This window comes from Caenorhabditis elegans, chromosome II, assembly GCF_000002985.6.
Source record: "Caenorhabditis elegans chromosome II".
In the NCBI taxonomy this organism is placed as follows: domain Eukaryota; kingdom Metazoa; phylum Nematoda; class Chromadorea; order Rhabditida; family Rhabditidae; genus Caenorhabditis; species Caenorhabditis elegans.
In genome coordinates, this window is record NC_003280.10 from 6,234,282 (window position 1) to 6,256,739 (window position 22,458).

At 36.3% G+C, this 22,458-nt stretch overlaps 8 protein-coding genes and 1 non-coding gene across 12 annotated transcripts; 6 read left to right on the forward strand and 3 right to left on the reverse strand.

Annotated features, from left to right (window-relative positions):
* Nucleotides 1-202: 202 nt before the first annotated feature.
* T24H7.9 (GyrI-like small molecule binding domain-containing protein) lies at nt 203-1,224 on the reverse strand. Its single transcript, NM_001393095.1, has 3 exons — nt 722-1,224; nt 482-583; nt 203-428 (listed from the first exon to the last, which is right to left on the reverse strand). The coding sequence occupies exons 1-3, from the start codon at nt 1,214-1,216 to the stop codon at nt 306-308; spliced, it is 720 nt and encodes a 239-aa protein (NP_001379746.1). The 5' UTR covers nt 1,217-1,224; the 3' UTR covers nt 203-305.
* tat-4 (Phospholipid-transporting ATPase) lies at nt 210-10,006 on the reverse strand. Of its 3 annotated transcripts, NR_165323.1 has the most exons (20): nt 9,834-9,952; nt 8,902-9,457; nt 8,752-8,854; nt 8,387-8,555; nt 8,248-8,344; nt 7,515-7,694; nt 7,017-7,459; nt 4,869-5,093; nt 4,528-4,821; nt 4,331-4,481; nt 4,033-4,277; nt 3,864-3,989; nt 3,378-3,678; nt 3,047-3,328; nt 2,705-2,997; nt 2,462-2,658; nt 2,283-2,403; nt 722-1,224; nt 482-583; nt 306-428 (listed from the first exon to the last, which is right to left on the reverse strand). NR_165323.1 is itself a non-coding variant. In NM_001393096.1 (16 exons), the coding sequence occupies exons 1-16, from the start codon at nt 9,950-9,952 to the stop codon at nt 2,604-2,606; spliced, it is 3,639 nt and encodes a 1,212-aa protein (NP_001379745.1). In that variant the 5' UTR covers nt 9,953-10,006; the 3' UTR covers nt 210-2,603. The 3 variants fall into 3 exon arrangements, 1 of the variants encoding a protein (NP_001379745.1); NR_165322.1 differs by lacking the exon at nt 2,283-2,403; NM_001393096.1 differs by having other exon boundaries at nt 210-2,658; nt 9,834-10,006.
* Nucleotides 7,777-8,261, forward strand: T24H7.8 (Small vasohibin-binding protein). Its single transcript, NM_001267182.4, has 2 exons — nt 7,777-8,031; nt 8,101-8,261. The coding sequence occupies exons 1-2, from the start codon at nt 7,819-7,821 to the stop codon at nt 8,176-8,178; spliced, it is 291 nt and encodes a 96-aa protein (NP_001254111.2). The 5' UTR covers nt 7,777-7,818; the 3' UTR covers nt 8,179-8,261.
* Nucleotides 10,007-10,967: 961 nt separating the features above from the next.
* Nucleotides 10,968-12,042, forward strand: blos-4 (Biogenesis of lysosome-related organelles complex 1 subunit 4). Its single transcript, NM_062846.4, has 3 exons — nt 10,968-11,535; nt 11,584-11,784; nt 11,831-12,042. Exons 1-3 carry the CDS (start codon nt 11,473-11,475, stop codon nt 11,885-11,887), a joined length of 321 nt encoding a protein of 106 aa, NP_495247.1. The 5' UTR covers nt 10,968-11,472; the 3' UTR covers nt 11,888-12,042.
* Nucleotides 12,043-12,075: 33 nt separating this feature from the next.
* lelo-1 (GSKIP domain-containing protein) lies at nt 12,076-12,938 on the forward strand. The gene is made up of 4 exons (NM_062847.10): nt 12,076-12,176; nt 12,223-12,401; nt 12,452-12,578; nt 12,623-12,938. The coding sequence occupies exons 1-4, from the start codon at nt 12,085-12,087 to the stop codon at nt 12,693-12,695; spliced, it is 471 nt and encodes a 156-aa protein (NP_495248.1). The 5' UTR covers nt 12,076-12,084; the 3' UTR covers nt 12,696-12,938.
* Nucleotides 12,939-13,029: 91 nt separating this feature from the next.
* On the forward strand, nt 13,030-16,564 carry T24H7.2 (Hypoxia up-regulated protein 1). The gene is made up of 7 exons (NM_062848.7): nt 13,030-13,095; nt 13,142-13,472; nt 13,525-14,304; nt 14,589-15,109; nt 15,156-15,889; nt 15,932-16,060; nt 16,115-16,564. The coding sequence occupies exons 1-7, from the start codon at nt 13,035-13,037 to the stop codon at nt 16,334-16,336; spliced, it is 2,778 nt and encodes a 925-aa protein (NP_495249.1). The 5' UTR covers nt 13,030-13,034; the 3' UTR covers nt 16,337-16,564.
* Nucleotides 14,436-14,574, forward strand: T24H7.6. Its single transcript, NR_003417.1, has one exon. It is a non-coding gene; the product is annotated as a small nucleolar RNA T24H7.6 (small nucleolar RNA).
* A 565-nt stretch (nt 16,565-17,129) lies between the features above and the next one.
* phb-2 (Mitochondrial prohibitin complex protein 2) lies at nt 17,130-18,499 on the forward strand. The gene is made up of 4 exons (NM_062849.5): nt 17,130-17,260; nt 17,306-17,442; nt 17,553-17,762; nt 17,844-18,499. Exons 1-4 carry the CDS (start codon nt 17,134-17,136, stop codon nt 18,252-18,254), a joined length of 885 nt encoding a protein of 294 aa, NP_495250.2. The 5' UTR covers nt 17,130-17,133; the 3' UTR covers nt 18,255-18,499.
* dbd-5 (uncharacterized protein) lies at nt 18,438-21,843 on the reverse strand. 2 transcript variants are annotated; one of them, NM_001267184.4, is made up of 10 exons: nt 21,700-21,843; nt 20,713-21,293; nt 20,383-20,445; nt 20,234-20,311; nt 20,097-20,177; nt 19,837-19,965; nt 19,331-19,436; nt 19,167-19,255; nt 18,846-19,121; nt 18,438-18,804 (listed from the first exon to the last, which is right to left on the reverse strand). In NM_001267184.4, exons 1-10 carry the CDS (start codon nt 21,743-21,745, stop codon nt 18,712-18,714), a joined length of 1,542 nt encoding a protein of 513 aa, NP_001254113.1. In that variant the 5' UTR covers nt 21,746-21,843; the 3' UTR covers nt 18,438-18,711. The 2 variants fall into 2 exon arrangements, with proteins under 2 accessions (NP_001254113.1, NP_001254112.1); NM_001267183.3 differs by lacking the exons at nt 20,097-20,177; nt 20,234-20,311; nt 20,383-20,445 and having other exon boundaries at nt 21,700-21,817.
* Nucleotides 21,844-22,458: the final 615 nt, after the last annotated feature.

Genomic DNA, 22,458 nt, shown 5'->3' on the forward strand with positions numbered 1-22,458 from the left:
GGCTTACTCATCATCTTTCTCTCAACTTTGAACTTTTCATCAAAGCATATGACTTGGAAATTTTAAAGGGTAGGTTGAAAAAAATGGAAACATTAGAGTTGGATTGTGGGCGGCAAGGTGATAAGAGCATACTCAAGTGGATATCAACGGAGCTCTCGAAAGGGTGTGCCAAGCGCGCGTTCCACGTCAACATTTGAGTTTGGAAAAGTATCAAATTTATCGTCAAAAATGTTTACAAAAGGGTTATGGTATAGTACACATAATCAGAATGGAAAGGCAGTGTGATGGTCGTTTGAATGAAGCTCTTATTGTTCATTTTCCTCTGTGGCTGGCTCCTCAGCTCCTTCTGGCTCACTCTCGCTGTCCTCCTCGGATGAGTCAAATCTTTTCTTGGCGGCTTCACTCTCAAGCTTGTCGATCGATTGGTACTGTAATAAGATTTGAATTAGTCAATCAGATATCCAGATTAAAGGAAATGTACATCTTTCACGAGAAACTCGTTGGCGTTGTCCAATGGGAAAATGACATTGATTTCGGTGTTGGTGTAGAACTCGACGGCGTAAGTTGTTTCAAGTTTGTTTTCCTGTAAAGGTATTTATGTTTTTACAAAATAGCTCATAAAATCTGAGTGCATCTAACTTCAGAATATTATAAATTTTGATAAACAACGAAAGGAAATGTTTCTATATTTTGAGAGTCGATCCTAAAATGTATTACTTACGGAAATATACTTTCTGATGGTTGAATAGGTGAACCAAACAAGAGCCAAGAAAGAGGCGAATCCACCAGTGGATGGCTGAGTAACTTGAACGGCTCTCTCGACATTTGGCAGAACCAACTTCTCAAAGCCATTGTCAGTCAAATCTTTCGAATATTTTTCACTGTGGAAATCATTTCCATCTGATCCAAAAACGACTCCAACAGCAGATTGGAGGAAGTGGGAATCGGTGACTTCTGGGTTATCGTAATAGATGCCGAAGAACGTTGCAGGTGTTGGGCTGGATGCCAACAGTTGTTTTGCCTCGCCGATCACATTCATCACATTTTGATATGGTCCCAAATGATATTTGTAGTAGACTGTCAACGGTTTGTCGAGATTTTTTGGTGAAGTGGTGACAGATGGCTCAACGGTGACGAAAAATCCATTTTTGCGAAGGGTCATAAAAACATAGACCGCACCTGCGACGAGAACAGCGATGAAAGCCAGTTCGAACATGATTCTGCCTGGAAAAAACATTTTAGCTTTTATCAGTGATCAGGAGCAAGAAAAGAGTGTGTAGCGGGAAGAGACACGGAAATGAAACAAACAGTGACACTTTTTAGGATGGTCAGGTGGTCGCTAGTGGTAGCAATGTTCGGCGATTGTATTTTTACAGACGGGAAAACGAAGCAAAACAAAAGACATACAAAAAGCAGTTGCGACGGGGCAGTATCGACAATACTATGGCCAGTGACCGTCACCACCAAGGACAGTGTACATTTTTTTTAGATAAACGCGCTTTGATTCAAGACAACTTTTTAGAAAGGTCAAATTTCAAAAAAAAAAGTGTTAAACAAGCGATGATGGTTTTAGTACACCCGCGGCACTTTAAGAAAATCAAATAAAAATTGTTTTTGGCGCCCATTAATTTTAGAGAGGATCTGCGAAAAAAATAGTGTAGATCAAAATTTAATTTACGAAAATACATCAGAAATAAGAGAATGAGCAAAAAAGTTCTCATCTGCGTGTGATCTACGCAATGTGCTGAAGAGACTTGGACGACTATAGTAGAACAAAAAAAATAAAATACACTGTAATTCAATGAAATTTAATTCAGCCATATTTTGTTTTTCGATCGATTGTCTACAAATTATACTTTTTCTCATGGTCGAAAAAAAATAACACGATTTTCGAAAAGAAATCCATTGGAAACATTTGATTCTTATTTTATTTCGAAATAGTTTCACAAGACGTGCCTTCACTTTTAAGCTTGCAACTGCCAGGTGTCACTCGCTACGATACAGACCATACCAGTAATGAGAAAATGACATTAAATGAAAAATGGGGTCGCGTGAGAAAGAAATTGAAAACCAAAAACAGAGAGGCACCAGGACTGGCGCCCGACACAAACATGAATGTTTACAAAATCGCCGTTTCGATTTTCGCCTCTTCTCGCAGAGAAGCAGACGTTGAAATTTCATCAAAACGGTGTAGTAATTCGTGAAAAATAACACAAAATAGACAGGTGGAGAGCGGAAACGCGGGGGAGAAGGATGCGGAAAGCTCATGGAGAAAGACGAACTTGATGATGATCAGCTGACGAAGACGCGCGTCAAGATAGTGCAATGTGTTGAAGAGACTTGGACGATAGAGGGTAAAGTGGTACGGTTGTGTACACAGATAGGGGAATGTTTGAAGAAGTACTGCAACTACTATATTGAAATCTAGTTATGTCTGGTTGCTACTCAAAAAACAACTCACCGACGTTATCGAGCTGTGAAATCTTTCGGGTTACCAGAGAATGTTTGATTTATTGAGAAGAGATAGTACCCGTTTGTGTGTATCAGATCAATTTATGAGACTATTTGTACAAAAAATAAAAAATGCTTCGAAGAAAATGGAATTATCTTTTTGATGTTTCAGATTTCAAAGAAGACATTAGACACATTGATGTAAATCTGAAAAGTTAAAATTATAAAATGTGATTGTGATTAATTAACTAACCTTGGGCATAATGCCACAATAACCGTAATAAATTGATAATACCAAAATCTAGGATCTCCCATTGCATGTATTGGCATCCAAACTGGTGGATCAGGAACCATTGCAGCTGCCGCAGTAAGACATTCGGCAAAGAAAAATGCAAAATTAAAAAGTATGAAAAATGAGAATAGTGCAACAAGTTGCCAATGCCAATAGCGAACTTGTAGAGCTAGATGACCAGAATTGACAAGAATTGAGCTAGTTGCAATGTAAAATCCCATTTCCCAAAGGCTTGACGTAGAGTTGTCCAGAGTCTAAATGTAATTATATTTTTGAAAGAAAAAACCGAAAAAAAATACCAACCAGATATGCAACATAATAAATAACTGCAGCTTGGTAGATACCATCAATGACATCTCGAAAGAAATGTTTCCACGTGTACAGTTGGTTTTCCCTTCCAATCACATAAAGTTCTGGCTTATTCATTAATGTTTGATCATCATAATCTTGATCTAAGACTCCAACAACTACAGGCTGAACACTTGTGAAAATAATTGGATAAATGACTCCCCATATTGGATCAACTATATTTGTTCCAGATGCTCCGTTATAAAATTGGTAATAGAAAATTATGAACACAGCATTCTGAAAAGTTTTGAATTTTATTTTGTCAATTGATTTTGAAGATACTCACCGCATTTTTGTACAGAAAATATAGAAAAGTGTTTGCTAATCTATAATAACTCCAGTGTCCGTGAACCAGTAATAATCTGGATAAAAATTTGAACCTTGCAATAGCAAAATCACAAGCCATGGCCGCCTGTAATCCTTCTTTTCCAGCGATTCCAATTCCGACATGAGCCGCCTGAATCATTGGAACGTCGTTGGCTCCGTCGCCAATTGCTAGAACATTTCCTTTAATTCTCTTCTTTACAGTGTTCACAATTGTCGCTTTTTCAGAAGGTGTCATCCGATAACACAATACTGTTTTGGCTCTGAAAATATTTAGAAAGTTGCACGGATTCCATGGAGGGCCGGTCTTCAAGTACCTTCCGTACATGCCTGCCTATCGCCTATTCTATGTTTGGAATTTAATAAAGAAATTTACTGCTAGGCAAGTGTCCGGTGAAGGCTTTTCAGGCAAGCTCAAAAAATGAAATAAAAACTTAATGCGTCTTACTTTTTTAAAGCTTCCATAAGATGAGCATTCCCATCCTGTGCTAATCGAATTGCAGCTGGGGACATTATTATGTTTAATCCAGCTGATTCACTAGCTTCTTCAGCATCGGTTTCAGTTTCTATCACTCTGAAAAATAGATTAAACTTAAAACAAATTAAAGCTGCCGTACTTTAATGATCTTTGTGGATGAAAAAGGCCACTGGACGTAGCAATATTCTGGGCAGTTTCCAATTTATCTCCAGTTAGAACCCATACTTGAATTCCAGCATCTCTCAATGCACGAAGAGTATCTGGAACACCATCTTGCAATCTATCTTCAATTCCAGTCACTCCAGATAATTTCAGATTTGTTTCAAGTTCATCTGCTTTTTCAGATAACATCTTCTCACGTTCACTTGTTGCATCTTCCATTAGCTTAAATTTTAGAAATCTTTATTCAGAAAAATAAGATAATTTTTAGAACTTACAAATCTATAAGAATCTAGAAAATCTTCGAAGTCTTCTTTTGAAATATACTTCATTGCAAAACACAACGTTCTTAGACCTTTCTTTGCGTAATTGTCCAGATGATCTTTCAAATCTTGAACTCTTTTACTTTCCAGAGAATCTGATGATAACCTGAATTCAATACTAATTGTTGGTTTTTTTTTTGTTTTTTTGCTACCTTGAAATTATAGCTGAATCTGCACCTTTACAGTACATCAATGGTCCTTTTTGAGAATTTACAATTACTGACATTCGTTTTCTTGTTGCATCAAAAGGAAGTGTTAATAGAATTTCATATCTTTTCTCAGCTTTTTCTGGAGTTGAAATTGTAACACTTGTTGCTGCTCTTTCCAGAAGAACATAGTCATAAAGAGCAGCTCCTTCAATTAAAGCCAACTCATCTGGACTTTCAGCTTCGTATGGATTCATAGCCTGCTGTTTGAATGAGATTAATCGTTTTCTCACAGGTATTCTAAAAAGTTAGGAAATTAACAAGTTTCTGTAAAATTCGCTGCTTACATGTCTGATATAGGTCTTAAAATACTTCTTCTCACAACTGTGGACAATTTTCTTGAAAAAGAAGACAATGATGAAAGTGGTCGATAAATTGGAGAAGTTGGAGTTGGAGTTTCAGGAAGATCTCTAGGAGATGCATCAGGCGCTGGTGAGTCTGATGGTGTGTCTTCTTCCACAATTACAGTTAGTCGGTCATCAAATTGGATTGATGTTGTTGGAAGTCCCAATCTACAATATGATAATTATAGTAATTTTTGTCAAATTTTCAATTTTCAGCTCGGCCAAAAACGGGAAACCGACATTCACGGTAAACCGAAATTTTGCCGGAAAACGGCTATTACCAAAACTTCAGAATTTCAATTTTAATCGGCAAAATTGTACCCATCCTATGAATGTTCCTACATCTATTTTGAAAAGTAAGCAAATTCTATGAAAATATCTATAGAATACGAGAAACGGCAAACCGGCAATTCGGCAAAAATGAAAATTTTCGGAAAACCTGCAAACTATTCATTTTGATACACCAACTATTTGTAGAGTTGCATAGAGTCAAACCATTTTTCCAAAATTCACGAAAAATTTTGAGAACTCTGTTGTTGTACCCTTCATAACACATTTTATTGGATTTTAAAAATTAAAGTTTATTGAGTAGTGAGTGAAAAATATTTCTCCATGATTTATCAGTTTCAAGATTTTTGATTTTTTTATGTTCAGCCAAGTTACAGACCGTTTTTCGAAAAAATCCAATTTTGCTCATAAAACTCTTCATATCCAACGTATCGACTTGAAATTTTGAAAAATGATCACTTTTTTGAGGTCTCTACGATGTCCTAAAAAATCTTTCAAAAAACACTGCCCATTTCCAAAATCGTCCTTCGCTCCGAAAAATGAAATCGGACTTTTGCTTCTCCAGAAATCGACGAAAAAATGAAATTGCGATTTTTGGGGCGAAAAAAATATTTTTAGAAAGCTGAGAACACGCTATTTACGAATTTCATGTTCAGTTTAAGTGATTTCTTCTCTGAAACGACCTAAAAATTAAACAAAAATAACATAATTTTGATTCTCACGTAAAATTTTTTGATAACTTGCTCAGTGCTTCAATTGTTTGATTGCAAATAAAACATTTTACGTGAGAATTAAAATTATGTTATTTTTGTTCAATTTTTAGGTCGTTTCAGAGAAGAAATTACTGAAAATAAACATGAAATTCGTAAATAGCGTGTTCTTAGCTTTCTAAAAACATTTTTTTCGACCCAAAAATTGCAATTTGATTTTTTCGCCCATTTTTTGAAAAGCATAAGTCCGATTTCATTTTTCGGAGCGAAGGACGATTTTGGAGATGGGCAGTGTTTTTTGAAAGATTTTTTAGGACATTGTAGAGACCTCAAAAAAGTGATCATTTTTCAAAATTTCAAGTCGATACGTTGGATATGAAGAGTTTTATGAGCGAAATTGGATTTTTTCAGAAAACGGTCTATAACTTGGCGGAACATGAAAATATCAAAAAACTTAAAACTGAAAATATGGAGAAAGATTTTTCACTCACAATTTAACAAAAAAAATTTTCTCAAATTCAATGGATGTTGAATTGTGGCGGGTACAGCGAAAGAGTTCTCAAAATTTTTGGTGATTTTTCGTAAAATGGCTTTGACTCTGTGGAACTCTACAAGTATATGGCGTATTGAAATAAAAATTTAATTTAATAAAAATAAAAAATATGTTTCATCATTTTGTTAGTTGAACAATTTGCAAATTTGCCGAATTTGCCGTGCTCGGCAAATATTGGAAAAAGAGATTTGCCGAATTTGCCGAACTCGGCAAATTTTGAGATTTCCTCTAGTGTGAAACCTAATAACTTCCAATTGTTATATATAAGAAGGAACCTCCCAAAACGTGCTCATCTCACTTCTCCGAATTCTCAAATTCCACAGCAAAAAGACTAGGAACAGTGAACTGAGATTTCAAAGTTAGCAAGTTAAAAACACTGTTTTGATACCAGAAAGGGTAAAATATCATATTATATTTTGACTGCGATAATGCGATACAATTTTCAAGCGATTCTTCCGCGGCGGTTTCCCTTATTTTTTTCTCAAGTCAAGCCAAGTCTAAACCAACTTCAAACATCGAAAAAAATTAAAAATTACTCACTCGTCTGGTCTTGAAACATCATCGTCATCCACACCACCCTTCCCAATAGCAGCCAACTTCTGCTTATACTTCTCTTCAGTTACATCATAGAAACATGAGTTTCCAATATTGTACACTCCTCCATCAAAATTTCCCAACTCTAGAACGTCTGTATGTGGTATATGGTTTACAACAACTGAATTATTCAGAAGAATGTTTGCAAAGAAATGCTTCTGTACTGGGTTTTGCATAGATGTCAATATTCTTTGATAGAGTTCATCAGATTTCACTGGTTTGTCAGGATTCGATTGAGAACCATTGCTACCGTAATCTGTTTCATCGAATGCACAATTTCTGAATATCATCATATTTTCAGTAAGTGTTCCTGTTTTGTCTGAAAGAACATGTGTGACTGTTCCAAGTTCTTCGGGAATACTCAAAGAACGACAATCAATCGCTCTATCCTGAAATTAACAAAAACATTAATTATTTTCAATTTTCAAGTTCAAGTTGGCTTGCCGATTTCTGATCATATAACTGAATATCATTGCTGATAAAGTAGATTTGAAGTGCTTTGATAATTTCTACAGTAATATACAGTGAAATTGGCACAAGAAGTTGATAGTTGATAAAGAATGCACCTATGCCAATGAACCCCTCTATGAACGGTCTCGGTGTGTTTGAGAGAATGAATGGAATCTGTAACAAGTATATGTCTACGTCTCTTTGTCTTACATGTTCTCTGGCAAGAATGGAAACTGCGCTCTGTTGTACAAAGTATTTCATTTCTTTTTCTAATATTTGAACTAACTATTTCTATAAAATGGTTCGCAAGACGAATAAAGAACACAAGGATGTTTCGGTTCAAATTACAAGATTTAAGAACGAAAAAAGTCGTTGTGATCGTTCGGATTTTTTGAAATCTCAAAAAAAGAAACCTTCAATGCCGTTGGATCACTTGAAGGATAAGGAAATGTTGAAGAATCGACGTCTACAGAAGCGAAATGTAAAACGAGAGAATCAAAGAAGGAAAGATGTAAGCTTAATGTTTTTTTGATACAATGCCAAAAATATATCCCATCTACAGTGAATTTCTCTTTTCTAGGTGTCACTTGCTGCTGCCCACCACATCGAAAAATGCATAGATTCTCTACAGAATATGAATGTTGAACCATCCAAATAAGACTTCTAACTCTTGTGTTATGTTTTCGGGTATTTTTAAATAAATTTTGCTTTAACTTCAAAAATAAACCTGTTCATCAACTGGATGTTGTCCAACCCAAACTGCTGAAGTGATAGCGCCATACAATACCATAAGGAGAAGCATTATGAAACAAGCAATTATAAATCTAAAGATATCACAGTTTTATGTTAAAGTTCAACGTGCTCACTTGTTTGTCAGTTTTTCAATTCCAGATGTTTTGTGTGGAGCTCGTCCATTGTTCTGCATCACTTTTGTATCGTGACCTGCATAAACCACAATTCCCTCAACAAACGTTGTGTTTTTGATACGGGAACCCCGAAGAAGCATGTTTTCTTTGATAATGACGTCAGATTGGCCTGAATATTCAGAATTAAAATAATAACAGTCAGAGTTATTATTGGTTTTTTTTTGTCAAAACTGCATTTGGTTGTGGCTAAACGTTTCCGAATAGTTGACATTTATTTAGTAACTAATATATAAAATATGAAACTGAAAAACTTCCCCTGTAGCTAGGCATCACCAAATTATTTTTCCAACTCAAATCGCTCTCACCTGGTTCAAATTCCACTTTCGCTCTAATTGTGTAAATACTTTTATCTGGCTTCTCACATGTCACAACTCCTGTGAAATCTGGTGGCTTGAAGGTAGAGTCTTTCTAAAAATAAACAGCGTATAAATTGAAAATCTAAAAAATTCGCAAACCTTTGAATAATCAATCACTTTTGCAGGAACCATTCTTTGTTTCAATGATGTTTCACCATCTAAGTTACATGTTTCAATATAACATGTTCCACTTTCACTTGATGAACGTAATAAAATGATATCAGCTGGCACATCTTGATTATTTGAAATATGTACAAAATCGCCAACTAATATATATCTCCATTCAGTTTTTCGAAATGCACATCTATCTCGATCCCACACATGACATGTTTTCTTATTAATCTGATTATCAAACTTATATCTTCGATAATCTTCAATTCCGTCTTTGATCAAAGTTGTTCCCAATACAAAACAAATTGGTATTAATCCAACATATCTTGTGTAAGCATCAAAAAATGGTACCCAATTGAGTATTGCAATAAATATAAAATATAGATTTGCGTATTTTGTGGACACTTGATGCCAAATATTGAGTGGAATGAAGTTCCAAAATGTGTATTTAGTTGTTGAAATTCGATTGTCAGTGAAGTCTCGGTAGTTGTTTAGTTCGTAACGAGGTGATTCGAATAGATGATTGGGACGAATCACTCGAGATCTAAAAAACGACAGTTCTTGGATTTTTTTGAAATGTATATTGACTCATTATTTTTTAAATTAGAATTTATCAGCTTGAACGAAATCAGAGCAAGACTTGGTTAAGACTCCCAAATTTTACTTTTTCAAGAAGTTGAATTTTTGTCAATATTTTACCAAAAGACGGAGCAGGTAATTGGAAAGAATTGAATTAAGTTTAGACTAATCTTGAAAGTCTGAAATATACTTCTTCCATTTTTTTAAAGCTTTCAATTTCCGAACCAGCTTCCATTTTTGGTGAAAGCTTGACAACAAGTTAGGCAGCTCCTTGATTTTGAGCGTTTCAAATTTTGTTTTTTTAGCTCAAAAAAAATAAGAAATTAATTCCTATAGCTTACCCAGTTTCTCTGTTACTTCGTCCTCGAAAAATAGAAATAGGATTATGAAGTGGTGCAGATGGAGGAACCCATTTTGAGGATGATCTTCTGTGAAGATGTGTTGGTCGAGGTGTCGTCATATTCTCATTCCTTAATGACTAAATATTTCTTTAGAAATGAAAAAGAACACAAAATGACACTGAAAAAGAGGTGAGTGCGAACTGAGTCACACTTTGCCGCCCTCCCACTATACTACTGATACGGAGACACAAATCGATAACAATGTGGAAAGCACTGCAAAGTTGAAATTAGTTATAGACATGACACGTTACAAAAGTATGTTCTATGGAGAAAAGAGCTGCGCGTATGAACTTTTCAGATGGAACTTTCGTATTTGGGTATTAACAAGTGTGAAATAAAGTGAATCATGAACAAATATTTGTGTTAGTGATGCCAATTCAAAGCAGTATACTTTGGAGATTCACATAGAAAATGGCATGCATATGTATTCTTGAACATTCATTGTTTTGATATTTTTATTTATGAATGGTATCATGACGTATAACAAAAGTACATGTTTTCTATGGAAACAATAATAATTGAAAAGTCTATGTCATGGATATCTATCTTTTGAAAACTGATTCCAAAATAATTCAAGGGATGACCAAAAAAGCGGATTGGTCTCGCCGCGCGGTGTAAAAAGTAATTTTGCTTATGCGCCTTTAAATTCACTGTAGGAAATTTCGATGTTTTTAGATCAATTTTTTCTAATTTGTGCGAGAATATTCGTTATAAATTAGAAGAACACGAAAACGATATAAAAACTTTTTAAAAAAATTAATTTGCCTGATTTTGTACATTTGTCCCATGTGACGGATTGCCCCATGTACTTTTACAGTTCTCTCTTCAATTCCATTTGAACACCCGCCAATTGAAACAATACATCTTTGCGTGATGGTGTTTGCAAAGAGTACAACAAACTTTACGCGCATGTATTGCTTTGTTTTTAAGAGCTTATTTTTTTATTTTTTTTTTGTATGATTTCTGAACTGCTAGCCGTTTCAATTTTCCCTTATGATATTTTTATCGATTGTAAGCGTTAAATTTCCTTCTTTTAAAATTAATCATTAAAATTATTCAAGCGACGGCCATTTTTCAAACACATTATTCGAGTATACTCGAAATAGCTCAACATCTTTTAATAAAAGGCGATTAGATTAGTTTTCCACATATTTAAGTTCTTCGTAACGTTATTATTTTTGTTCGGATAGTACGTCATAGAAATTTCTCTGTTTTTATAGGAAAATTCAAAAACAGTCAAAATTTCGAGCATTAAAACTACATATAACGTTCGCATGAATCGAATAATAAACTTAAACATTCCGCGTAAATTTGTGTTCGCTGGAGCGTGCTTGTTGCTTAGAATTTCTATTGGATTTTGCAAACGGACGTTTTTTCAGTTAAAATAACATTAAAATTAATTCTGCGGGCTGAAATATTTAAATTAATACCCTTCGAAATTTAATCTATATATTTTCAGTACCAATTATACACTTTCCAATTTAATAATACATTTTTCAAACCATTTCAATTCGTTCTCTTTCTTTCTCAGCCTACGTAGATTTATGCATCGTCACATAAAATATCGATTTTCAGGACAATGACCGGAGTTGATGACATATCGTCAAATGTGCATAAGCTGGTGGGAGTCACCGCAGGAATGGTAACGTTTTTTTATTATTCGTTTTCTAAACTAAAATGTTGTATTCAGAATACTGCAGCGTCCACAGGACCAATGAATTTGGTTCTCGATAAGTGTTCCGTTGTGCTCGAAGAATTGAGAACAATTCAAATTCTAACAGAGACACATTCAGAAGGACTCAGCGAACAGCTGAAAATGACAGAAAAGAATATCCTCGAAATGGAAAATTTGTTCGATCAAATTGACCAGCTTTGCTTGTTTGTTCAAAAGGTAAGGTTTAGTAGTTGTTACAATAATAGTTAATTGCAATTTTCAGGCAAAATCCGATCTCGACAAGCTGGAAAAACTTTACAATGTTGTTGACAGACAATAATTAACTCATCCAATTCACTGTGCCATGATTTTATTACGGGTTTTCAATTTCCCAGTCTTACATGTATTATAATGAACTTATTTCAAAAAGTTGAGAATTTATTTATCTATTTGCTGTTTTTAACAGTTTCGAATATATATATATAATTTTATTATTTATTTTAATAAGATTTTAACTTCATAATTAAGAACTCAGTGATGACACAACAATCTGACAAAGATGCCTCTGTGAGCGAGACGACGACTCCACCAACAACTCCTGTTACTGTCAAAAAGCCGGCGCTTTGTGGGTTCGTTGACTATAATTTTTGTTTAAATTTTATTTGAAATTTTCAGAAGTTGTGATTGTGATGTGGAGAAGTCCACCCTTGAGGAAGAAGCAATGGCAGCTGTTCGTGAAAATGCATTTGCAGTCAACTTGATTGGTGTAAGCGAAATGCTTCCACGTACTTCACAACTTCTCTTCATTAATGTAACTACATTCGAGAATCACACTCATTGTATCGAGCTCACTCGTAAGTTCACTCAGATGAGCAATAAATAATTATAAACCGAATATATTCAGAAAAGGGATGGCGAGTTGCATCAAATCGCAATGACTGCATGAATGGTGATTTCCGACAACTCGATATTCATACAAAGTATTTCGAGTCACTCCATACGCTTCTTATGGATATTTCGCCACTTTTCCGGTACCATACATTTTTATTGCAAATTTCTAAAATAATTTTTACAGTGAGACATTCGGATCGAAATTGATCTCCAAGTTGAGTGAACTGAAGAAGGAAAGAAGCGATTCCGATGAATAATTTCTCACTTCAAATCTTCATGTTCTACCATTATTACAATTCGCATTATTTTCCTAGTTACATTGCTCAAATTTGCGTTCAAACACATCTAAGTTTTTTTCTAGAATATTAAGCGGTCTTGTTACGTGGCAACTCGCGTAATCTTGCCAACCACCGTTTTGTCTCATTACACACTTTTATTCCATCCCCGTATACTTTGTTCCGTTGTGAAGTTTTCTGTGTATAAAGTATGTCAAAATTTTCTTTTTTTTTTCAATTAAGCGTATTCAGACGTTTACTCGTTTTTCTTACCTGAAACAAATGCAAATTAGGTATTAATCAAGCCAAATTTCAGTGAACATGCGGTTACATGGGACAGTCTTGCTGGTTATACTCCTCGGTTGCCTTTTCGCAACTTCAGGTAACAAAAAAACGGTATTGGAAATATCATAATTATTATTTTTAAGATGGACAGTTGGCCGCCATGACAATTGACCTCGGGACTCAATTCCTTAAAATTGGAATTGTAAAACCTGGAATTCCAATGGACATTGCTCTGAATACGGAATCGAGAAGGAAGACACCGAATGTTGTTATGATTCAGGATGGCCACCGAACTTTCGCTGATGCAGCTATCGGAATGCAAGTCCGGTATCCTCATCTTGTTCATGGACAACTCAACGATTTAGTCGGCAAATCCACACAACATCCTTCATTTGAGCTATTCAAAAGACGAAATACCTTCTTCGAGGTTGATGATGCTCCGAAGAATGCTTCTTCTATTAACTTCAAGCTTGGGTAGGCATCGTTTCTTTATGTTTCCTATAAAAAATAATAATGTATTTTTCAGCGGAGAAAGCTATACAGTTGAAGCACTAACTGCTATGATTTTAGCAAACGCGAAGAAGTTTACTGAAGAATATGCACAAGCTGCTGAAATCAAAGATGTTGTTATCACTGTTCCGGTCTACTTTACACCTGCTGAAAGATTGGCTGTAGAGCGTGCAGCTCAAATGGCTGGACTCACCGTCCTTCAACTTATCAATGATGGTACAGCTGCAGCATTGAGTCATGGAATCTTCCGTAGAAAAGAAATCGGTGAGAAACCGCAGAGATTAATGGTCTATGACATGGGAGCAGCTAAGACTACTGCAACAATTGTCGAGTTTAAGTTGGTCAAGGAGAAGTACGAGAAACAACCAAAAATGACAGTCCTGGGAGTAGGGTTCGATCGAACATTAGGAGGAATTGAGATGACCAATCGTCTTAGAGATCATCTTATTGAGATGTTCGAGAAGAATTATAAACCGAAGACAAAGGTCAATACGAACAGAAGAGCGATGACAAAGTTTTCAAAAGAAGCTGAAAGATTGAAGCAAGTTCTATCTGCCAATGCCGAACATTTTGCTCAAATCGAGAGTGCTCATGAAGATATCGATGCTAAACTGAAAGTCACTCGTGAGGATTTCAATCATCTTATTTCCGACATGGAATCTCGTTTTGGCGAGCCAATTGAACAGGCTCTTCGGATGGCTCAGATTCCTATCGATGATATTGATCAATTTGTGCTGATGGGAGCTGGAACCAGAGTGCCAAAAGTACAGGAAATTGTGCAGAAAACAATTGGAACGTAAGTGAGCGCTGTCGCAAAGCCACCGTTGTATCTAGGGCGCTCACGCAACGCGATTTCTCGTACCTCAATGGCGGAGTGGTTGTATGTGCTATTGTCGCTCACACAATGTAGGTTCGACCCCCGCTTTACTGCGTCTCTCCAACCCGGACAACTCGCAACTTGTTGCAATGGTCAGTTCGACTGTTAGAGACGCTAAATAAGAAAATTGGCGGATTCGCTAACGTCGCGTCCCATGACCGGAGTTTGAAAGTAGGCCGCTGAACAATTTTTTTAAATTTCAGAAAAGAGATCGGAAAGTTCCTGAACACTGATGAAGCCGTCGCTATGGGAGCCCTATTTCAAGCAGCTCATCTCAGTAAAGGATTCAAAGTCAAGCCGTTCAACATCGAGGAAAAAGTTATTTTCCCTGTTGAAGTTCATTTTGTCAGCAAAATTCGAGATGAAAAGACTGAAGAGATTACTGGAGAGAAAAATGTGGTTAAAACCTTGTTTGCTGCCAATTCCGTCTACCCTACCCACCCAAAGACGATTTCATTAACCTCTTACTCGGATGATTTTTCAGTTGCATTGAAATATGGAAAAATCGAAAGTTTTACGAAGCAACAAGTTCAAGAAATTGGAAGTTTGTTGGATAATCTCGTTGATGTTGAAATTAGTGGTCTGAGTGAGGCATTGAAAAATCGATCCAGTGAAGAATCAGAGTTCAAGGGAGTGAAAGTTAGCTTTATTGTGGATGCATCTGGAATTGTACGAGTTAGAAGAGCCGAAGCTTTGTTTGAGCCAAAATCTGGATTAGTTGGATGTAAGATTTGGTTTTCTGATTTCTATTCATATTGTTTTTGTTTCAGCAATTGCAAGCACCATCAGTGGGCTATTTTCATCAAAAACTGAAGAAGGTGAACCGACAACTGATGACAGTACTCCACAGAGCACTGAAGAGAAAACAGAGGAAAAAGAGTCTGTGAAAGTCGAAGATTCAACTCCTGAACCAGAACCCGAAACCCCTGTCAATTCCACATCTGAAGAAAGTCCAAAAACAAATGAAACTGAGAAAAATGCTTCTTCCGGTAATGCAACCGAAGTGAAAGAAAAGAAAAAGGAACTTCCATCAATTGTTCGCTTGCGCATTACCAACAAATATCCATCTGCATTCGTTCCAAATAAATATGATGTTCAAGAAGAAAAACGTAGAATGGAAGCATTTGCTGAAAAAGAACGACTTGCATCCGAGAGAGCTGCGGTGGAAAATGAATTGGAATCTTTCAATTTTGAATGTTCACAATATCTCGAAGAAACTGAGTTCACTGATTACATGGCTGATGAGGAGAAAACAAAATTGGAAGATTCTGTGAAAAGAATTCGTGCTTGGCTCGAAGACGATGTGACGAAAGATACACCAACGAAGGATTTCACAGATAATTTGCTCGAATTGAAGAATGTTGTACGGAGTGTGAAAAAGAGACAAGAACACGACAAGGCAGTTCCAGAGAAGTTGAAGAGCTTGGAGACTCTTCTGGAAACCACTTTCTCATTGACCACTTTGGGTAACAATGTTGACGAGGAGAAGGCACTATTCAAAAAGGTACAGAATATATCTAAATTCGTGTAGCAATATTTTTTTCAGGAAGACCGTGACGGTTTGAAATCTAAATTGGACAAACTGAAAATTTGGGTCACAGATGTTCGGAAACACCTAGATTTGAAGAAGAAAACAGATGATTTCAACTTCACTGGAAAAGATATTGACACCAAGGTACATTGAGATGAACTACAAACACGAATACTAATTAATCATTTTATTTTTCAGACCAAAAATCTGAACCGTGAAGTAGATCGATTCATGAAGAAAATGAAGAAGATCACAACATTGGACGATCTTGCCAAAGACGGAAAAATTGATATCGACACCATTGTAGAAGAAGCAGAGAAGAAAAAAGCCGAACAAGACAAGAAGAAGGAAAAGAAAAGCACGAAGAAAGCAAACGAGTCGAAAGTAGAAAACGAGTCAGAGATAAAGACCGAGCTTTAAATTTTTTGAAAATTATATTATCATTTGGAGCATTCTCTTCCAACGGGATATTTTTTACTCGTTTCTAAATACTTGTTCAATCTTTTTCTCATGTTTGCCAATGCTTTGGGATTTTAATTTATTAAAAGTTCGAATGTGATATGATGGTGATTACTCCCATGGTTGTATTTTTTTTTGTTTTCTTGTAGTCTTCTTTGATAAAAAAAATAAAAATATTTGTCTGTAAACGCTTGTAATTCAGTTATCGGCCGATATCGGTACTCTATGTCTACAACAAATTTTGCTGGCGAAACTACTGTTTTTGAATTACCGCGTACATTGTGTCTGCGCCTCTCTGCGTCTTGCATTGCCTCTTCAACGAACTAAAGGCGCATGGTATTTCCTGAGTAGGTCTCAGAGCGTCTGTTTCCCTGCGTATTTCTCTTCTTTCTCAAGTCGCTTTTTCTTTGTTTTTTATGCTCTGAAAATGATTTTTATCTAATGAATGTTGGTTATATTCGAGATATTTGTATTTTCCATGTTTACTTTTTATATGGTAGCAATGCGGCACAAAAACGGTTTCAATGCCGCATAATTCAAATTTCGTTTTTAAAATAAGTAAGATAATGATATCCAAATTGAATATTTTGATAATTCAAAGCCGAATTTCTTTTAAATTAAAAATTTACGCATATTGATATGCTCATTCTTATTGTTATCATGCTAATCAACTCATGAATTTAACCTTGTTCTCTTTTGAAACGATTTTTGCATCATATTTCTTTTGAGTCATCATAATGTGTCTATTTTGCAGCAAAATGGCGAAACAAGGGCAAGAAGCAATGAAGAAGGCTATTCAAAATGCTAGAGGAGCTGGAGTTGGTCTAGGACTCGTGGCTGCTGCCGGAGCCGCCGTTTACGGTGTCGCCCAGTCAATGTTCACTGGTAATTATTTATATTAAGTATAACGATCAAATTAATTGTTTTCAGTGGAAGCTGGACACCGAGCTATCATGTTCAACAGAATTGGAGGATTGTCGACGGATTTGTACAAGGAAGGACTTCACTTCAGAATCCCATGGTTCCAATATCCAATCATCTATGATATCCGTGCCAGACCAAACCAGGTACGTATACAATTTTCATAGTGGCGGTTTTGAAAATTTAAACACTTATTTTTAAAAGTATTCCTGCGAAAAAGTATTCATCTGATAATCAGTCATAATTCAAATTGTAGATTCGCTCTCCAACTGGATCGAAAGACTTGCAAATGGTCAACATTGGACTCCGTGTTCTCTCTCGACCAAATCCTGAACATCTCGTTCATATCTACAGAACTCTCGGACAAAACTGGGAAGAGCGTGTTCTTCCATCGATTTGCAATGAAGTTCTTAAAGGAGTTGTCGCCAAATTCAATGCTTCACAACTTATCACTCAACGCCAACAGGTAAATCAGCTATTTAAATTTTTAGAAAATTATGGGTTATGATCTGGCTGAGTTTCACCTCGTTTAAAATGGTTTTTATAGGTTTCTATGTTGGTTCGCAAAACATTGATCGAGCGGGCTCTTGACTTCAACATTATCCTCGATGATGTTTCCCTCACCGAGCTCGCTTTCTCTCCACAATACTCTGCAGCTGTGGAAGCTAAGCAAGTTGCCGCACAGGAAGCACAAAGAGCAACCTTCTATGTTGAACGTGCTAAGCAACAGAAGCAAGAGAAGATCGTTCAAGCTGAAGGAGAAGCTGAGTCTGCAAAACTTTTGGGAGAGGCCATGAAGAACGATCCAGGATTTTTGAAGCTTAGAAAAATCCGTGCTGCTCAAAAAATTGCTCGTATCGTGTCTGAGTCTGGAAACAAGACTTATCTCCCAACAGGAGGATTGATGTTGAATATTGCCGACACCGACTATTTGAATGTGACCGACAAAAGACGCTAATTAAGTCATTCCTGAATCTGATCTTACCCGCATTGATGAGTAATTGGAAACTGTAATCATGTTTTTTTAAAAATTTCCCGTTTAGCATTATCCCTCTCTTTTTGTTTAAAATAGTAGTTTAGTTTTTCTTTCAACCCATCAATTTGTTATTGTTTTGTTTCGAATAATTAATAGAAAAGAGAATCATCATGAATTTTCTTCATTCTTTTTAATAGTTTTCTATTTTCAATACATTTCACTTTTTCGCTAGGTATGTTACATTTAACGTTTTTGGTTACCAGAGTGACAATCAAGTCCAATTCAAATGAAACCAATCTGATAACCAAAAAATTGTACAACACCGGTTCAATTAGAAAAAAGATAAATTGGAAGGCGGAGTAATAATTTAACATGGCAAGGACTAGATTGAAGTGGGGGTTGGCATTTTGAAGAGAGCTCAGTTTCAATTGTATTAGTATTAAAGGGCAGCAAGTTGTCGTTCCAAATTCTCCTTGAAACATTGCTTGATATCGTTGAGGACAGACCAGCATGGAAGCATCGATACATCAGCCTTAAATAATTAATTAACAAAGATAATTTCATTATAATTACCTGGAATGTAATTCCCGGTTTCATGTTACAGAATCCAAGGCATTTCTTTCCAGCAGACGTTTTATCAACTTCTCGATCAATACAGCATGCAGTGTGATCATCATTATCAGCAGCACACTGCATCAGATCTAGACCGTGATGTTGTGGGCATGCATCAGTTCCAAGGAACATTCCAGTTAGAACTTTCTTCGAAAGAACATCAAAACTACAAATTCGTTCGCAAGAATTATGCACCTTACGTCCCTTGCAGCACTGGAGGAATTTTGCACTGGCAGTCTGAAAATTTAAAATTCAGATTTCAATTAAGAGGTGTAATCTTACTCTTGGCTTGGCAACTGGAGCAGTCACTGGAGCAGGTTGTTGTGCCAAATGGCTCTTTGGAGCAACTGGACGAGGAGCTGGTCGTGTTGCTGAAATTGAAATTAGAGTTGAAAAAAATTTACATGAAGTTTCATCTGTATGAGTTTTCACATCTAGATACTCACCTTGTTGTGGCTGTGGAACAGGTCTTCTAGTTTGCGGCCGAGCTGGAGCTGGACGTGTCAATTGCTGCTGTGGTTGTGGACGAACGACACGGGGTTGTTGGAATTGCTGTAAATTAGTTAGAGCTTTTATAAACTCTTATTATTACATAATGGCGCCAAAAATACGGTATCCGGTCTCGACACGACAAATTTTTAATTAAATGCAAATAGGTGTGCACCTTTAAGTAGTACTGTAACTTCAAGTTTTCATTGATGCGGAATTTTCATCCATTGTTTATAGTATTTTTTAAAATTTTATAGTATTTTTTTGATAAACAAAAATATTTTTGTCGAATTACGATATGAGTCTTGATATGAAAATTCCGCAGCAACGAAAGTTTGAAATTACAGTAATCTTTAAAGGCGCGCACCTTTTCGCATTCAAAAAATTCTTGCCGCGTCGAGACCGGGTATCGTAATTTTGACGCAAAATCGCAAAACTTTGCATCTAGAACAACTATTTTTACCTCATTTGGTCTGACAAATGTACGTTGTTGTGGTGGAGATACAACAGCGGCTGGTTGAGATGTTCGTGGAATATTGGCAGAACTTGAATGAACGCTTCCTCCTACTGATTGAACACGGGTCTTGGTAGACTAAAAATTGAAAAATCCGATGATTACTGTTATTATTATTTTAATTGAAAACTGTAACATTTGACATGATTAATATGGACGAGAACGACAAAAGGATAATAAAAATTAAGGAAATTAAAATAAAATAATACCTGTGGTCTTGTTCTTTGTGTATCCTCAAAATAAGATCGATGACCATCGACAATAATTTCATCGGGTTTGTAAGATGGATTCTGGAGAATGGTTACAATTGGTTAAAGAAATGAAATCACAAAACTAAAATAAGGACCTTTGGACGTGGAGGATCAATACTGTACAGAGATTTTAAAGTTGGAATGAATCTGGCTGGCGGCGGAGGGACACGGATCTGAAAATGATGAGGATCGACAAGGACAGTGAAGTGAGTGATATAGATGAAATATTGAAACATGCACGTACAAGTGGTGCCTGAGTCTGTGCTGGAGGTGCCGGAGGTGGTGGTGGTTGGGCGAGCAGAGTGATCTGCAACATAAGATAAATAAGGGAATCAGAGGAATCAACAAAGAACATTTGAAATAAACTTTTTTAACTTAATGAAAATCTGTGAATAAGGAGGGATAGTTGGTGTCGTATTTTTTGATTTCCAGGTTTTGAACTAATGGTTCGAACTTCTCAATCATATCCAAAACATCCTGTTTGGCAAAATAATAGTTTTAAACAAAATTAAATTAAAGTTTGGAGGAAACTTTTTTGACTTGGTGCATAAAATCAATTTTGTGCCATAATTACCTTTTCTTGGTTTTGAGTGAATGAATTTGGTTGCTCTCGGAACAATTTATTATCAAAATCGACTTGTTGAACACTTCTAGCAGTATTCACATGTTGGAATGCAACATCTGGTACTTGTGGAACTGGCTGAGGCTTCTGATGATATCTTGGGATATCGGCTGGTTGAACCATTACTGGATTCTGCTGAGATGGACCATATTGTTGTTGCTGATAAGCCTCTGGTGGTGGGGGTGGAGCTTGTGGGATAACAACAGTTTGTGAGTAGATTGGTGGTGGAGCTGGTTGTGGTTGCTGCTGATATTGAAGTGGTTGCTGTGGTTGCTGTTGTTGGTACTGTACAGGCTGCTGCTGTTGCTGTGGTTGGAAATATTGTGGTTGCTGAGGCTGTTGCTGAGCTTGGAATTGTGGTTGGTACTGTTGTTGAGCTAGGAATTGCTGATAATTTTGTTGTTGTTGCTGGAATTGTGGTTGCTGCTGGAACTGCTGTGGTTGTTGAAACTGTTGCTGTTGGAATTGCGGGAATCCGTTGAAATTATTAAATTGTTGATGTTGTTCTGGCCATTGATAGTATTGACAGTGAGCTGAAATTAAATTTTAAAAAACGTTTTTTTTAAGTTTCAAACTGAATATTTTCTTGACAATTATGATGGTAATGTTTTTGGGAAATATGCTACCGTATTTAACTATGAGTCTTGCACCATGTGGCAGCTATATCAGAATTTTTTAAATCTGTCAACTGACATAAATTCATTATCTGTTATTCTAGTTTCATTCTAGAAAGATTACGGATATTTTCAAGTCTAACGGAAAAAAAACTTTCAAGTTTGAGTGATGGGGTGCGGAACAGAAAGACAATATATAATTTTCAAATTTTGAAAATGGTAGTGGTACTAGAAATGCAATATATTCGTGTTTTCAGTGGATAACTGAAACTATGGGTTGAAACTAAACTTTCTACATTAACCTATAATAGAACTTAGAGCTCACCGTTGGCTGCCAATATGGCAACAGTTGCCACAAATCGGTAGATCATAATAATGGTAGATAGAGAGAAAATGGAAAGGTAAGAAGGTATAGACTAGCAAGACCGGATCTTAGTGGGCAGCCCAGCACTGCTAACTAAAGCCGAATGGGGCGTGGCCAAGACGTGGAGCGGGAGAAGCTGGTGAAGAAGATTTTGGAAGAGAGAAGGCGGAGGGAGAGGAACACTGGAAAAGGTCGACGGGCCTCTCTCTCTGTAACGGTGCGTGGGCAAAATGTGTAATTTCTAGTATAATCTAGGCGACACAGAGACTGGTGTGAAGCTGCTTTGAAAGACAAGGGGAAAGATGCCGTGATTGTTAATTAAGAATATACTAGGTGTTGTACATCTTTATGGTCACACTTGCCAAGAACACTACTAGTTGATTGTGGTTTGGGAGTTTCGTTTCAATTTTCTTAATTTCAATTGAATTACAATGATGAAGAGTTTGATGGTCATGACCTTCGCAATTGTTTTGTTTGAAATAGTTTGAATAAACGGAATACATAGATGAAGCGGTTATTCCGGTGAGACATCTTTCACTTTCAAGGCGCTAACCTTTTTGATTGGCAATTGCATATCCCATCACAAACAATTACATGCCTTCCTCTTTCATTTTCTCTCTCGAGTCATGACACCCTGACGACACAACGTGACGAAACGGCGCGACACCGCTAAACCCGTCTCCAGAAGATGAAGAAAAAGCTGAGAGGATATGAAGATGA